Source organism: Meles meles, chromosome 15 (genome assembly GCF_922984935.1).
Source record: "Meles meles chromosome 15, mMelMel3.1 paternal haplotype, whole genome shotgun sequence".
Lineage (NCBI taxonomy): Eukaryota > Metazoa > Chordata > Mammalia > Carnivora > Mustelidae > Meles > Meles meles.
The window spans coordinates 18661392-18679130 of NC_060080.1; the positions used below are offsets into that span (position 1 = coordinate 18661392).

The 17739-nt window shown below is 42.5% G+C and overlaps 1 protein-coding gene across 5 annotated transcripts in view; it reads left to right on the forward strand.

Annotated features, from left to right (window-relative positions):
- Positions 1 to 690: 690 nt before the first annotated feature.
- Positions 691 to 17739, forward strand: part of UBXN2A (UBX domain protein 2A) — a 55614-nt gene continuing 38565 nt past the window's right edge. The window contains exons 1-3 of one of the 5 annotated variants that reach the window (XM_045978601.1): positions 691 to 1153; positions 2113 to 2298; positions 14972 to 15024. In XM_045978601.1, coding sequence (XP_045834557.1) covers positions 14984 to 15024 — 41 coding nt within the window. In that variant the 5' untranslated portion in view covers positions 691 to 1153; positions 2113 to 2298; positions 14972 to 14983. Of the gene's footprint in view, positions 1154 to 1243; positions 1561 to 1780; positions 1800 to 2112; positions 2299 to 4124; positions 4243 to 14971; positions 15025 to 17739 lie in introns of those variants that run through there. The other 4 variants (XM_045978602.1, XM_045978600.1, XM_045978599.1 and 1 more) reach the window with 4 other exon arrangements.

Below are 17739 nucleotides of genomic sequence, written 5' to 3' on the forward strand. Positions count from 1 at the left end.
ATGGAAAATAATGAGTGCTGTCAGGGGTATGGAGAAACCTGAATGCTTGTTCATTGCTGCAGGTAATATTAAAATGCTGTACTCATTGTGGAAATCAGTTTGGCAGTTCCTCAAAAAGTTAAATATATGCCATATGATCCAGTAATTCTGCATCTATAGATACATACAAAATAATTGAAAGCAAGAGACTTAATCACATACTTGTATGCACATATTCATAGTTCCATCGTTCACAATAGCCAAAAGGTGGAAACAATCCAAATGTCCATCAGCAGGTGAGTGGATAAATAAAAGGTGGTACATAAAACAACGGAGTATTTTTCAGCATAAAGGAGAATACATTGTGGTACTTGCTATAATATGGATGACCCTTGAAAATACAATGCCAAGTGAAGTAAGGGCAGACACAAAAGGATAAATCCTGTATGATTCTAGTTATGTGAGGTACCTAGACGACGGCAGCATCAGGAGATAGGAGAGGGGAAAAGACTATTCCAACGGGGTGTGGAGGGTGAGGGGTCACCTCCAGGGGAACTCTGACCAGGGGATCTGTAACTATCTCCAAGGTCGCGCAAATAAAAGGGGGGGGGGCGCTTTTCTTCCACCGGGAGAAGTGAACAAAGCCTCGAAGGAACTGGGTGTGGGGAAGTGGGAGGAGCGGGCAGAGGTGGCAACGATCACACAGCACGGCAGTGTTTTGCAGGGACGTGAAATTTCTCCCGATATTTCAGGAGTGGCAGATGAGAAGGGGTTGCAGACCCGCTCAGGCTGAGGGTGGGTCAAAGTTTAGGGGCCTGGTGGAAGGAGAGCAGCTTAACTAAAGTTTGGTCAAGTCAGGGGAGCCCGGATTTCGTCCAGATTGGTCAGGGAGTGCTATCTGTTCACCTTACCAGTTACGAGGCAAAAACGAAGGGAATTTGCACGGTCTATGTCTGACCTGTCATAGGTAAAAACGAGGGGGCACGCGTGAGTCATATCTGAGTTACACCGGCAAGGGTGGTTCCTTGCAGTAAATCCTTTCGGGAGCACAAAAGGGTGGGGGAATTTCCTTAACGTCGCTTTCCAGAATCACAGGGCTCGGGTTAAGTTCTACGTTGTCACAATGCAGGGAAATCTCTCCGCGGACTCAATCAGACGCTGCGGAGGTACAGAGGTAAGTAGACGCTGGGCTATTCTTGGAGCCCAAACCTCGCTTCCCAGCATTTTCCGGGCGGGGTGAGAAGGCGGCCAGCGACACCGCCGGCTGCAGGCAGGAGACTGCCGCCATTATCGCGCGTCAGCTAAGGGCTGAGGAGGAGGCTGCCGCGGCAGAGCCGCCCCGCCCCGCCACCCACCGCGCGCGCTCCCGGGTCTGCGCGGAGCCTGCCCGGCGCGCGCTCGGCGCCCGGCGGCGGAGACCCGGAGAGGCGGGCCGGGTCCCCAGCGGCGCGGCCCGCGATCCTCTGCGGGTCTGGGGGCGGCGGCGCTCCCAGTCTGAGGGGCTCCGGCCCGGCAGCGGCGGTGGCGCCCGCGGCCCCTGAGCGAACCGAGGACCAGGCCGCGAGGCGGCCGCGCCCGGAGGTGAGTGAGCTGGGGCCGCGCCACGTTCGGCGGGGTGAGGGGCTGGGACGTCCGCTCGCCGCCGGCCGCCGGCGGGCGTTTCCCAGGCGGGGCGCTGTCCCGGGTTAGGGGAAAAGGGTGTCGTTGGGTCGTGCGGAGCTGCAGCGCTCTAGACGGTCTCGGTATCGGTGAGCCCGGGGTCCGGGCGGTTTCGATGACGCTGGAGGCGGCGGCTGGGGCAAGACTCCTGGCCAGTTCAGGTGAGCGGCGTCTCCGGCCTGCCGCCTGTGCTTGCTTTCCTGCGTGGTGGCGACCTCCGAGCCGGCACCGCCGAGGGCTTTCGTTCGGGGTTTGGGGGTGGGGGGGCTCCGAAACTTCGAGTTAGGCGCACTTCAGATGCCCCGTTTCCAAAGGCGTGCGCTGCAGGAGCACGGTGCAGAAGTACCAGGAACGCTTGGGGTGGCCGTTTCTCAGGTAGCTTCACCACCGAGTCTCCCTCGACAGTCTTTTTGTAGGTTTCAGGTTGCTTTTTTCCATATTTAATTTTTTATGTGTGCGCCTTTTTACTCGCAGTGTCTCGTTAGCAATAAGGAACGTTAGGGTGTTGTCCAGCCTAGCTTCTTCCGTACATCACTTGAGGAAATGGAAAATAAAGATAGGAATCTGACAGTCTTTATTGATGTCCCTGTGGAACTGTAAAGTATGACATTGTATGAACGACGTGAAAATCGGCCTCCGTATTTCAACGTCATGGCTCAGGTGTGTTTTGGGAGTGTTTTACGTGTTTTTAAATTACTGTTTAGTTTTTAAAGGGGAAGACTCCTTAAAAGTTGATGTTACGTCTTGTGTGTAAATATGCTGGAAGGCGTATTGATTTTAAAGGCAGTTAAATTCAGGGGCTCCTGGGTGGCTCAGTGGGTTAAGCCGCTGCCTTCGGCTGGGGTCATGATCTCAGGGTCCTGGGATCGAGCCTCACATTGGCTCTCTGCTCGGCAGGGAGCCTGCTTCCCCTCTTCCTCTCTGCTCTGCCTCTCTGCCTGCTTGTGATCTCTGTCTGTCAAATAAACAAATAAAATATTTTTAAAAAAAGGCAGTTAAATTCAGTGAATATTGAGCATCTGTTTATATCGCTGAGGTTAGTGCTAGGCGCTGATGGCGTCCAAAACCGAGAAGGAATGGTGTGCGGGATGGAAAGAGTGATTAGTTAAGCAAGCAAGTAGTAATGATACGAGGCAGAATGCAGTATTAACAGAAACTCCTATTTGTTGGGTGCTGACTCTTAGCCTTGCCCTGCAGTCTGTACACACATGTGTACTTGTTACTCAGTGCTTAATGTTAATTACTTAATTTATTCAAATTTTTTAGTACCTACTGTTTGGTTAGTGACCATGATACCATGATGACCCTTGTACATTTTTTTTGTTTGTTTACACAAGTCTCATCATTTGACCCTTGAGCAATGAGTGGGTGGGAGTGTTAGGGGTGCCCTCCCCCACACAGTTGGAGAATCTGTGTATGAATTCTGATTCCCCCAAAACTTAACTACTTATAGCCTGTTATTGACTGAAAGCCTGAAAGCCAGTTAACACATATTTTGTATGTTACATGTATTATGCTGTGTGCTTAATAATAAGGTAAGCTAGAGGAAAGAAAATATTATGAAGAAAATCATCACAAGAGAAAATACATTTATAATATATACTATATGTAGTACATTTATAATATGCTATACTTATATATAGTACATTTAAAAATGCAGTATTTAGAAATATCTGTGTTTGTAGAAAAAAATCTTCATATAAGTAGACTTGGTGCATTTCAAACCTGTATTGTTCAGGGCTCCACTGTAAATGCCAGTAAACCTAGACAGAAGCTTAAAAAGGAAGAATATGGTATATTGTGAGAACAGGTAACAAGGGGATAACCAGCTTGGGAAATCAGTTGAAGTTTTCTTAGGAAAGTAATCTTCCAGCTAAGGTGTTATGGGTAAATAGAAATTGGTGAAAGGTAGCCCCCAAAGGAGGGAAGAAAGGTCCAGGTGAAGGAAATAGGTTCCCCAGAGGGAGGTTAGGGAAATTTAAGGAACCGAAAGGTCAAAGCAAGTGGAATTTAGTGCAGAATGCAAAAGGGGGCAAGAGAGATAATGCCAGGTCTTTTAAGTAGTGTTAAGAATTTGGGACTGGCTTTTTTTTTCCTTTACCTTAAAGCTTTATAGTGAAATTTTCACACCACTCAAATGTGATGAGCTAACAGTACAGTGAACTTCTCTATAATATTAACCCAGAATATTTGGACCTTACTTGAAGAGCAGTGGATGGTCATTGAAAGGTTTTAAGCTGGGAAGTTTCAGTCAGATTTGTGTTTTTTTTTTTTTAACATTTTATTTATTTGACACAGAGAGAGCACAAGCAGGCAGAGGGGCAGAGGGAAAGGGAGAAGCAGGCTCCCCACTGAGCAGGGAGCTCTCAAATTTGTGTCTTATTCAAAAAGGTCCCATCTGGCTGGCCTAGTGGTAGGGTGTGAGACTCTTGATCTCAAATCCCATGTTGGGGGTAGTTTATTTATTTGTTTATCTCTTTGAAAAGGTCATCCTGACTCCTGTGTGGAAACTCTGAGGTGGGGACAAGAATGGAGTGAGGAAACCACCAAGAGATCATCTTTGGGCCTAGAGTTGTGGCTGTGAAGATAGAGCATATTCTAAGGGTACATAGTTGCTCTCTCCTCACTCTGCTAATAATTTTATGTTTAGTCTTTCAGAGAAATTGTGGCAAGTTTTCTAAGGGAATTTGTGTTTGCTCTTGGTTTTGCAAGGTAGATAACACTTCAGAGTGGAGCCCTGGAACGAAAATGTCTTGGTGTCAAAGGAGGGCTGCCTTAGAGACTTTGACAGACTCTGCTCAAGCGCCCCTTTCCCCAGTTACTCTTTTCACTTATCACTTTGGTCCTTAGGGGTATTTAACTTTCTCATTAACAGTTTTTCTAGGAGAAGACAAAAAAGTATTTCCAGTTACTCTGATAGCAACTAAGATAAGCTGAAACTTTCCAAAATTTTTCATTTCTTATTATTTAACAGTAAAGTAGAATTCTTTAAATATACAAAGTATCTTTTGAAGTGTTTGATTTTTTTTTAAAGATTTTATTTATTTATTTGACAGAGAGAGATCACAAGTAGGCAGAGAGGCAGGCAGAGAGAGAGAGGGAAGCAGGCTCCCTGCTGAGCAGAGAGCCCGATGCGGGACTCGATCCCAGGACCCTGAGATCAGGACCTGAGCCGAAGGCAGCGGCTTAACCCACTGAGCCACCCAGGCGCCCTGAAGTGTTTGATTTTGATGCTACTGTGATTTGTTTGCTCTTGGAGGCTTGGTGGCTGGCCCATTCCATAAATCTAAGTGAATAGGACTCCACATGGAAATGTGATCCGTGGGTTCCTTTGTGCTGTGTTTAATGCCAGGAATGGCTTTATCCTAAGGAGAAACTTCAGCTTCTACACAAAGATAGCATACTGCACGGTGTATCTTTATATCTTTATATACTTTAATCTTAAAAAAACTGCAGTCTGTCATGTGCGTTTACAAAAATAAGTACAATTGGTAATATGCAGATTTTTTCTATTTGAATTCTAATGTGTACATTCTTACTAGTCTGAATCTATTTTGACTGGATTTTTTTTCCGGTGGATATGTTCCAGAAAGCTCAGTCTAGTCTCTCTCCTGACTGATTTTTATCACTGCAGTTGTTGGGAGTAAGTGGGATAATAATTGGGAAGGTGTTTGGTAAACTGTGATACACAATAAAAATATAAGATGGTAGTGGTACTAATTGGAAGTAAACTGAAGCAAAATGAAGGAAATTCTACTCATCTGTCTCTTCTAATACCAAGCTTCATGCTGGTGACTTAGACAGTTGTCAGATGGCTTTTTTATTCTCTGTAGTACAGTGCATGACTTAGGTTCATTTGTGTCACAGGACTGTGATGACTGTCGTTGACTCAGCTGATACAAATAGATTTTACATGGTTTATTACATATTACTAATTATGATAAGAAATACCTAAAAGAATGATGACTTTTTCTTAGATTTTATTTATTTATTTGACAGAGAGAGAGATCACAAGTAGGCAGAGAGGCAGGCAGAGTGAGGGGGAAAAGCAGGCCCCCACTGAACAGAGAATCTGATATGGGGCTGGATCCTAGGACCCTGAGATTATGACCTGAGCCGAAGGCAGAGGCTCAACTCACTGAGCCACCCGGGTGCCTCTGATGACTCTTTTTAAATAATGACTTTATGTCCATCTTAGATTCGGTTTTTACTTCATAGTTCTATGCCATGTTTGCTATTCTACTTCAGTATATTTTTCTGTTAGTTTGTACAGTCCCTGGGCGACTATATCTGTCCTATTAACCCTTCTTTCATTAATTTTAAACCATTGCCTTGCACATAGTGGTTGGAAGTTGAGTAAATACATAAAAGTTTTAAAAGGTTTAATTAGTGAAATCAAAACTAAAAGATCAAAGTAAATCAGAGAAAGACAATTATCATATGATCTCACTGGTAGGTGGAATTTAAGAAACAAAACAGGATCCTAGGGGAAGAGAGGAAAAAACAAAATAAGATGAAATCAGAGAAGGAGACAAACCATAAGAGACTTTTTTTTACTAAAGATTTTTTTATTTTTTATTTTTTTAAAGATTTATTTATTTATTTGACAGACATCACAAGTAGGCAGAGAGGCAGGCAGAGAGAGAGAGAGGAGGAAGCAGGCTCCCTGCTGAGCAGAGAGCCTGATGCGGCTGGATCCCAGAACCTTGGGATCCTGACCTGAGCGGAAGGCAGAGACTTTAACCTACTGAGCCTCCCAGCACCCCCACCTTTTTTTTTATTTGACACAGAGAGTGTGAGTGAGTAGCAGGCAGAGGGAGAGGGAGAGGCAGATCCCCTGCCTAGCAGAGAGCTGGATGTGGGGCTCCATCCCAGGATCAAGATCAGCTGAGCCACCCAAGTGTCCCACCATAAGAGACTCTTAATCTTAGGAAACAAACTGAGGGTTGCTGGAGGGGAGATGGGTGGGGGGATGGGGTAACTGGGTGATGGACATTAAGGAGGGCATGTGATGTAATGAGCACTGGGTATTATATAATACTGATGTATTACTGAGCTCTACCTCTGAATCAATAATCTGTTATATGTTAATTGAATTTAAGTTAAAAAATAATAATAAGGGGCGCCTGGGTGGCTCAGTGGTTTAAGCTGCTGCTTTCAGCTCGGGTCATGATCTCAGAGTCCTGGGATCGAGTCCCACATCGGGCTCTCTGCTCAGCGGGGAGCCTGCTTCCCTCTCACTCTCTCTGTCTGCCTCTCTGCCTACTTATGATCTCTCTGTGTCAAATAAATAAATAAAATCTTTAAAAAATAATAATAATAAAAACTAAACTTAACATGGTTTAAAGTAAGTGCCTCAGAAAACAAAAACAAACCCCTGGGGGCGCCGGGGTGGCTCAGTGGGTTAAGTCTCTGCCTTCTGCTGAGGTCATGATCTCAGGGTCTGGGGATGGAGCTCTGCATCAGGCTCTCTGCTCAGTAGGAGGCCTGCTTCCCCCGCCCCCAACCTCCTCTCCTTCCTCCTTGTGGTCTCTCTCTGTCAAATTACAACAACAACAACAACAGCCATAAAAACAAACCCCTAAACTAAAAGTTCATAGCTGTGTCGAAATTAAAACTTCAGTGTAAGCCTGAAGATGTTTCTTAAGTGGTCCTTGTAACAGATTATGACAGAGTAACAGGAAAAGAGAAAGGAGCAAACATTATTGTATTCTTAGTATTTATTCGAGTCCTCAAAACAACCTTATGAGGATGAAAATCATCTCCATGTTACAGGCTTAGGGTTAGAGAAGGTGAATAACAACAACGTCACCCAGCTCAAAAATGATGTAGTCAGAATTTCATTACAAGTTGGTTTGACTCTAAGGTCATCTTCATTCTCTGTTGGTGTCATAAAAAAAGTAAAAACAATTTATTAGTAGCTTGTGACTATAAAATAATGAAAAATATTAGCGATTTGCTGGAAAACAATAACCTGTTAAAGGGAAACGTAGCAAAATACTTCAGGGATGGCTCCTCTTGGTTTTGCACTTGGCAAGGCACTGGAAAAAACAGGAAATGTGTAAGTCATGATATATGTCCTCAAGGATCTTAGATCCAGCTAAAAAACAAAAGAAACAACAGTAAACAGTCTCTGACAATAAGTTTTAAATACCTAAAATCTACATGATTTAGGAGAGGAATATTAATATGGATTTAATATTTTACCTTTACGGTAGATGTGGGACTTGAAGGATAATTAGGATTTGAATACCCAGAAGGATGGTTACATTATGAACAAAGAAGTGTTATGAACATGTTATGTTTATGACACAATAAGGATCATATCTAAACTAAGGGATTATGTTAGAGTAGTTGAAAATAATGTTAGAAACAGTACCCACCAGGATATAATGTCCCCAAGGGTTGGAATCTTTGTCTGCTTGGTTCCGTATGTATCCCAAGCACCTAGAATCATACCTGGCATATAGTAGGTGCTGAATAAATACACATTTTTAATGCTTTTAACAACTTTAAGTATAATTAACATGCAATCAAATGCACATATTTAAGACATACCATTTAATAAATATTTTTACCTGAATTAGTTTTCAATTATATAATGCCCTTTTTTTTTAAAGATTTTATTTATTTATTTGAGAGCGAGCCTGAGCATGTTGGAGCAGTGGGAGGAGCAGAAGGAGAAAAAGCAAGCAGACTTGCGCTGGACCGGGAGCCCTATGTGAGGCTCCATCCCACAGCCCTGAGATCATGACCCAAGCCAAAATCAAGTCAGACACCCAACCAGCAGCCACCCAGGCATTTCATAATGCTTTATTTCTTTAAAAAAAAAGTAAATAAGTCAAAATGAAAACTTCCCTGACATCTGAATGGTTGAGATGGGTGTTTATATTTTTCTCTATTTTGTGTATGTTTGAAAGGGAAGAATTTTAAAGGGAAGCAATTAAATAAAGGTTTAGAAGAACAAAGTCTTAGGAGAAAAAAATTAGTGGACATGAAATTCTGGTTTTCTGAATATGTTTTGTTTTTGTTTTGTTTTTTTTTAAAGATTTTATTTTATTTATTTGACAGTGAGAGAGAGAGATCATAAGTAGGCAGAGAGGCAGGCAGAGAGAGAGGAGGAAGCAGGCTCCCTGCGGAGCAGAGAGCCCGATGTGGGGCTCGATCCCAGGACCCTGAGATCATGACCTGAGCCGAAGGCAGCGGCTTAATCCACTGAGCCACCCAGGCGCCCCCTGAATATGTTTTTAATTTGTTTTTTGCTTTGTAAATTTTTTTAAAGATTTATTTATTTATTTATTTGACAGACGGAGATCACAAGTAGGCAGAGAAGCAGGCTCCCCGCTGAGCAGAGAGCCGGATACGGGGCTCGATCCTAGGGTCCTGGGATCATGACCTGAGCGGAAAGCAGAGGCTTTAACCCACTGAGCCACCCAGGCGCACCTGCTTTGTAATTTTTTAAAATTAGAATAATACATACATATAGTTTAAAAGATAGTAGTGTTAGAAAACTAAAAATGCTCCCATTCCCTTTCCCTAAGTACAGCTGCTTTGAATTCACAGCTGTTTTTTCTGTTACTTACGATCGTATTTCTAAACAGCGTGTACATTTGGAGTTATTTTTGAACGTTGCCTTAAATATTGCTATTAGGATAGATAACCATTTTAGCTTTCTTATGTTTGGCTCCCCCCTTTACTTTCTCATATCCTCTTAATGGTTTTATTTTTATTTATTTATTTATTTTTTAAAAGATTTTATTTATTTGACAGAGATTATAAGTAGAGAGAGAGGAAGGGAAGCAGGCTCCCTGCTGAGCAGAGAGCCTGATGTGGGGCTGGATCCCAGGACCCTGAGATCATGACCTAAGCCGAAGGCAGAGGCTTTAACCTACTGAGCCACCCAGGCGCCCCGCTCTTCTTAATGGTTTTAGCTCATATGTTTTCTTTACAATAAGTAAAAATATACACTATTTTCTGGGGTTTGTTTTTTTTTTTTGGGGGGGGGGTTTTGTTTTTTTTTTTTCCTTTAGACCTCAGGTCCATCCTCGGTCCAAAGATGGTGCTTATATTTATCCAATAACTGTAATAAACATTGTAAACTTGAAAGAACATTGATAATACTGTGTCTTGTATTTAACAATCATTTTTAATGGCTGCATTTTTTAAATTTATTTTTTAAAGATTTTATTTATTTATTTGACAGAGAGAGAGATCACAAGTAGGCAGAGAGGCAGGCAGAGAGAGAGAGAGAGAGAGGAGGAAGCAGGCTCCCTGCCAAGCAGAGAGCCCGATGTGGGGCTCGATCCCAGGACCCTGGGATCATGACCTGAGCGAAGCAGGCTTCCTGCTGGGCAGAGAGCCTGATGTGGGGCTGGATCCCAGGACCCTGAGATCATGACCTGAGCTGAAGGCAGGGACTTAACCCACCGAGCCACCCAGGCGCCCCTAATGGCTGCATTTTTTTTTTTTTTTTTTTCAGATTTTATTTGTTTATTTGGCAGAGATCACAAGTAGGCAGAGAGGCAGGCAGAGAGAGGAGGAAGCAGGCTCCCTGCTGAGCAGAGAGCCTGATGCGGGGCTCAATCCCAAGACGCTGAGATCATGACCTGAGCCGAAGGCAGAGGCTTTTAACCCACTGAGCCACCCAGGCTCACACATACCCCCAAAGGGCTGCATTTTTAAAGCATATTAGTTTACATATAATCTAATCTATGAATCTTTATAATCTGTATAAATTATTGATACAAAAATTCTTCTTGTCTGATTTATTACTTTGTAAATCTAATGCCTAATCAGATGCCTTCCATAAAATTAATATTGAGTAAGATTCTTTGAATGAAATGGTCTATTTGCATTTTTAAGTTTAGAGAATAGTTTGAAAAGCATTCCTGGAAGGAAAAAATGTCTTTTAGAAATATAGAATACTCGATAGAGTAGAGACATCCAGTTTGCCTTAGTGTTGGATGCCATCGTCTTGGATGCTGTGGCTTTAGTGACTCCTACCTTACACTCTAGCTACAAGGCAGAGTCTGGAATGCCATTGATGGTGCTGTCCCTCCTCACTTGGTATTCCACACTCACTCCTCAGCCCCTTTGCATTTCCTCCTTTTTCCTTGCCTTTCTGTTTCCCCTTGTCTTTCAGAGTTCTTCACAATTTTCTCATGAAAAGGTTAAGAAATAAATCTATCAATTTATATTCAATTCATAATTAAAGCTAGAAGTATCTAAAACATCTCTCAATGATAGGATATTTTCCAGAGCAGAGCCCACTCTCCTTCATTAATTCTTAACAAAACAAAGGCTAAGTGGGGAATTAGTGCTCAACACAAATTGCTATGGTTTTTGGCCCAGCTCCATTAGCAGGCCCTAAGATCATTCAGACTGATTTTTTTATCTGGTGAAAGGCTGCTGCCACCAGATCCTTAGTTACCAGATTAAATTCACCTCCAGACACTTTGGAGACTTTTACTTTTTTTGAGAGAGAGCTTTATGTGGTAGCAGGGGATTGCTTTTTGTGGCCATTTTCTCATTCTCATAGCTTTAGGACGGGTCTGGTGTCTATTATTTTGCAGATTTGCCTTCTGTGCAAACATGCTTACATTTTTAAATAAAGGTACACTAACATGTTGTAGAAATACTCATATATTCTTCACACTGATTTTCCACATTTTTTGGAATTTAAAGGAACGACAAAGTAAGCTGTGTATACAGAATTTACCCACCATGGCTGTTATTTGTTAGGAAAAATTGAAAGCAAACTAAATTCCCAGTAGTCATGGTATAGCTGCCTAATGGGATAATATATATCCTTTAAAAATACTTATGAAGCAATTTATATAGCCAAATGGAAAAAGACAGCACAGATATGAAAAATAAAGGAAACAGAAATCATTAATATACTAGCAGTGCATATGAATGTGTATGAAAATGGAGAGGAAGAAGCAAAAGTTTAGGGGTAATAAAAGTATGGATTATTTTCTCTCTTTCTCAAACTTTCCATATTAGCGTTTTGCCTTTATAACAAAATATTGTGAGAACTAAGCAAACAAATCAATGTTTAAAGTAGTCCAAGCCATCTGTCCACTGAGAGGTCCTGGAAACAACAACACAGTAGAAAAAACAAACATGCCAAACACCCAGATCTTGGTTTCTAAATACAGTAAAAAAAAAAAGGGGGGGGGGTGGGGGCGGTGCCTGGGTGGCTCAGTCGGTTAAGCATCTGCCTTTAGCTCAGGTCCAGATCCCAGGGTCAAGATCCCAGAGTCCTGGGATTGAGCCTTGTGTCAGGGTCTTTTTCCTTCCCCCTCTGCCTATGGCTCCCCCTGGTTGTACTCTTTCTCTGTGTCTAATAAATAAATCTTTAAAAAAAATAAAAAAGTAACCATGGCTCCTTAGAGAAAATCTGTTTCCAGGGCTGGGGAAGAGAAAGAACAAATGATCCTGGAGCATATTCTTGCTCCAGAAATTAAGAAGATGCTTACAGGATGATAAATACATACCAGAAGGACATCACACTGAAGGGATTCCCCACTGGACAAATCTGGGAAATGGAACATCAAAATAAATGGTGATATTAGTGAGTTATAAGAGGTGCCTGGGTACTCAGTGGGTTCAAACCTCTGCCTTCGCTCAGGTCATAATCCCAGGTCCTAGGATCGAGTCCTGCATAGGACTCTCTGCTCGGCAGGGAGCCTGCTTCTACCTCTCTCTCTGCCTGCCTCTCTGCCTACTTGTGATCTCTGTCTGTCAAAGAAATAAATAAAATCTTAAAAAACAAACAAACAAACTCATTGACTAAAAAACCCATGAGTCCATACTCCTAGCTTAAAAAAAAGGTAATAAGGAAAAGGGGGCAAATAAGGAAAAGGGGGCGCCTGGGTGGCTCAGTGGATTAAGCCGCTGCCTTCGGCTCAGGTCATGATCTCAGGGTCCTGGGATTGAGCCCAGCATCAGGCTCTCTGCTCAGTGGGGAGCCTGCTTCCTCCTCTCTCTCTCTGCCTGCCTCTCTGCCTACTTGTGATCTCTCTCTGTCAAATGAATAAATAAAATCTTTAAAAATAAATAAATAAGGAAAAGATGGACTATTAACTAAACTTAACAGTCATGTGGAGTCCCTGTAACTAAGATAAGTTCCAAATATATCTAAATATAAATATAAAATTTTTAAATTAAAGTTGAGGGGCTGCCTGGGTGGCTTAGTTGGTTAAGTGCCTGCCTTAGGCTCAGGTCATGCATGATTCCAGGATGCTGGGATTGAGCCCCACATTGGGCACGTTGGGGTCCCTGCTCAGCCCACTTCTCCTTCTCCCCACTGCTCATTCTCTCATGCTCTCTCTCAAATAAATAAAATCTTCTAAAACAATTTATATTGTGGGAGCTCCTGGGTGGCTCGGTGAGATGAGCCTCTGCCTTCGGATCAGGTCATGGTCTCGGGGTCCTGGGATTGAGCCCTGCATTGGGCTCTCTGCTTGGCAGGAAGCCTGCTTCCCTGTCTCTCTGCCTGCCTCTTTACCTACTTGTGATCTCTGTCTGTCAAATAAATAAACAAAATTTTTAAAAAAATTTATATTGAGGGTCACCGCAGAATGGGAAAGAAAATAGGCAGTTGCAAGCTCATGTTCCCCCCAGAAACATGAAAAACACGCAGAAGCTGTTAGGACCAACTTAGAACTCTGGAAAGTAGTTCTGGGTGTAGAGCAGCCAAGCAAATGCTGAATCAAGAAAAATGCAACTTCAGAACAACAGGCAATGGGGGTGCCTGGGTGGCTCAGTAGGTTAAGCCTCTGCCTTCGGCTCAGGTCATGATCCCGGAGTCCCAGGATCAAGTCCCGCATTGGGCACCCAGCTCCACAGGGAGTCTGCTTCTCCCTCTGATGCTTCTCCCCTCTCATGCTCTCTCTCACACTCTCTCTCTCTCAAATAAATAAATAAAATCTTTAAAAAAGAAAAAAAAGAACAGGCAAAACACATAAAAAATGGGAAAAGGACTTGAATAGATTTTCTCCAAAGAAGATAGACAAATGACCAATAAGCACATGTAAAAAGATGCTCGGGGGAAAAAAAAAAGATGCTCGACATCTAGTCACCATGAGATGCACTTTATTAGGATGGGTATTATTTAATAAAACAAAATAACAAGTGGGCGCCTGGGTGGCTCAGTGGGTTAAAGCCTCTGCCTTCAGCTCAGGTCGTGATCCCAGAGTCCTGGGATGGAGCCCCGCGTTGGGCTCTCTTCTCGGTAGGGAGCCTGGGCCCCCCCATCCCGCCTGCCTCTCTGCCTACTTGTGTTCTCTGTCAAATAAATAAATAAATAAAAATCTTAAAAAATACAACAACAACACACACACATACAGAAAAACCAAAATAATATTAGCAAGGATGTGGAGAAATTAGAACCCTGTTACATTGTTGGCGGGAATACAGAATTATTCACAGGAGCCAGAGGTGTAAACAGTCGAAATGTCCACGAACAGATGAATGTGTAGGGGTGCCTGGGTGACTCAGTGGGTTAAATGTCTGCCTTCCTTTCAGGTCATAATCCCAGGGTCATGGGATCTAGCCCCACATCTGGTACCCCCGCTCAGAGGGAGTCTGCTTCTCCTTCTCCCTGCCCCTCCCCCTTGCTCATGCCTGTGCGCACAGTGCTAATAAATAAAATCTTGGAAAAAAGCCAGATGAATGTGTAAACAAAATGTATACACATACAGTGGAATATTAGCCATAAATATGAATGAATGTATGTTAAGTGAAATAAGCCAGACACAAAAGGACAAATGTACAGTTCTGTTAATGTGAAAAAACAAGGCAAATTCATAAAGGCAGAAGGTAGAATATGGGTTACCAGGCCTGGGAAGAGAGAGGAATAGAGAATTACTTTTTAATGGGTACAGAGTTTCTTTTTGGTGAGTTGAAAGAGTCTTGGAAATGGATAGTGGTAATGATTGTACAACATTTGTGGATAGTAATTCATACCACTGAATTGTATACTGTACATCTTGTCAGTTTGCTTGAATTGTAAGAATGAGAATAAAAATGTTTCATTCACTTTTGTGAATGAAATTTTTATCATAATTCTTAAGAAAGAGTTCTAAAAGGAAAAAAAATTCTTGTTGGAAGATTATTAGACTCCCAAAATATATTTTTTATTTTTGTTTTACTCTGTAGATGGAAATGACAGCTTTGAGTTTGGTCACATAAGTTCTTAAGACCCTTTCATACTACTTTGGGGATATCTAATAGTTTTTGTTAAAGATCATTAATGCATATATAAGAATGAACTTACCTTAAATACTCAATTGAGGATTTCAGCTTTTGTTTGTTTTTACTTTTGCAGTAAGGCAAGAGAATGAAAGAAGTAGATAATCTCGAAAGTATAAAAGAAGAATGGTAAGTTGATTCAAGCTTTGCATTTCTTTGTTATTAATGCATTTCTTAGCATCTATTTTTGCATTTCACTGACAAATGTAGTAAGTGTTCTTTTTTTTTTTTTTTTGAAGATTTTATTTATTTTCTTGACAGACAGAGATCACAAGTAGGCAGAGAGAGGAGGAAGCAGGCTCCCCGCTGAATAGAGAGCCCGATGCTCTGCTTGATCCCAGGACTCTGGGTTCATGACCTGAGCCGAAGGCAGAGGCTTTAACCCACTGAGCCACCCAGGTGCCCCTGTAGTAAGTTTTCATTATGATTCTCTTTCAGTTAGATAGCTAATGGTAATATTTTTGTATTGGTAATATAATTTTTTTTTAAATATTTCATTTATTTATTTGACAGAGAGACAGAGGAGCAATTGCAAGTAGGCAGAGACAGGCAGAGGGGGAGGGAGAAGCGGGCTCCCCGCTGAGCAGAGAGCCCGATGCAGGGCTTGATCCCAGGACCCTGAGATCATGACCTGAGCCAAAGGCAGAGGCTTAACCCACTGAGCCACCCAGGAGCCCCGGTAATATAATTTTTTTTAAAAGATTTCATTTATTTACTTGACAGACAGAAAGAGAGAGAAGGAACACAAGTAGGGGGAGTGGGAGAGGAAGTAGGCTTCCCGAAGCGCAGAGAGCCTGATGTGGGGCTAGATGGATCCAGAACCCTGGGATCATAACCTGAGCGGAATGCAGTTGCTTAACAACTGAGCCACCCAGGCGTCCTTAAAGTAATGTTTTGTTTTTTTTTTTAAGATTTTTTATTTATTTATTTGACAGAGAGAGAGATCACAAGTAGACAGAGAGGCAGGCAGAGAGAGAGAGAGGGAAGCAGGCTCGCTGCCGAGCAGAGAGCCCGATGTGGGACTCTATCCCAGGACCCTGAGATCATGACCTGAGCCGAAGGCAGCAGCTTAACCCACTGAGCCACCCAGGCGCCCAGTAATTTTTTTCTTTTTTTTTTAATCAAAGCTGCATTGTAAATGTTTTTGTTACTGAAACAGTTAAATTTCTCTCTGTTCGCATATTCTGTTGTTTTGGTGAGAAATTCAAGTAGCTGTTCACTTTGTTAGTCTCTTATGTTGTTCTGCCTTGGAGTTATAGTGGAAATACAAAGACTCTGGAGTCAGATAAACCTAAGCTTTGGCGGCACCTGGGTGGCTCAGTTGATAAAGCGGCTGCCTTCGGCCCAGGCCCTGATCCCAGGGTCCTGGGATTGAGCCCGGCATGGGGGTGGGTGGGGTGGGTCTTTCTTACAAAAAAAAAAAAAGGGGACTTCTTTTTTTTTTGAGAGAACTTGAAATTTATTAGATGCAGACTACAAAAATAAAACCACCAAAATCAGGACCCAGCAAGTCCCCACCCCACCCCCCATAAAAATACTTCACACACGCCTGCGATGGCTAGCAAAGACTAACAAGATGAGCTTACTTCAGCTCAGGCCATGATCCCAGGACTCGATCCCAGGACCCTGTGATCATGGCCTGAGCTGAAGGCAGACGCTTAACCCTCTGAGCCACCCTCTGAGCCACCCAGGCGCCCCAGTATAAGTGTACTTCTTAAAACATGGTCCTTATTGCAGTATTTTGTACTATGTTTAATTCTCCCTATGTTCTGAGATACAAGTTAGAACCAAGCTTTAATTCTAAATGAAAAAGAAAATGGTTTTAAGATGTGCCTTTGTAAGTGCAATTTAGAATTTCCAAGTTAATTAAGTTAAATAAACCTGGTAGCATTTTTGGCACCAAGTTAATTCAGAAAATACTAGCTTTTTTCATAAAGGACTCTTTTTTTTTTTTTTTTTAGATTTTATTTATTTATTTGACAGACAGAGATCACAAGTAGGCAGAGAGGCAGGCAGAGAGAGAGAGAGGAGGAAGCAGGCTCCCTGCTGAGCAGAGAGCCCACTCGATCCCAGGACCCTGGGATCATGACCTGAGCCGAAGGCAGAGGTTTTAACCCACTGAGCCACCCAGGCGCCCCTTCCATAAAGGACTCTTAAGTCTAGGAACAAACTGAGGGCTGCTAGAGGGGAGGTGGGTGGAGGGATGGGGTGACTGGGGGATGGGCATATTAAGGAGGGCACGTGATGTGATGAGCACTGAGTGTTACATACAACTGATGAATCACTGACCTCTACCTCTGAAACTAATAATATATTATATGTTAATTAATTGAATTTGAAAAAAAAATTTAAAAAGAATGTGTGTTAGATATTGTCAGATGCTTTTTATCTGTTGATATGATCATGATTTGCTATAGCATATTGATGCGATGGATTATATTAATTGGTTTTCTCATGTTGGATCAGCCTTGCATACCTGGAATAAATCCTTCTTGGTTGCAGTAAGGATTTTTCCATCTGTGTTCATGAGAGATACTGGTGAGGGAGCAGAAGCTAAGCTGAGGGTAAAGCACAGGCTGACATCTCACAATCCCCCCAACTCCCAGGTGGGATAACGTGTACACTCCTCAGGCACTGTTGCCTGCTCTTAAACTAAGGGAAGGAAAAAACAAATGCTTAATAGAGACCACAGTCCAAGAGTCTTCATCAGTTTACAAACATCTTAGTGATTTACAAAAAAAAAAAAAAAAAGGATTCTTAACAAAAACCTAAGTCCAGAAGCAAACTCAGTTATTTTAATGTTAATTGCTTTATTGGAGGGGAAAAACAACCTTAATTTAACCG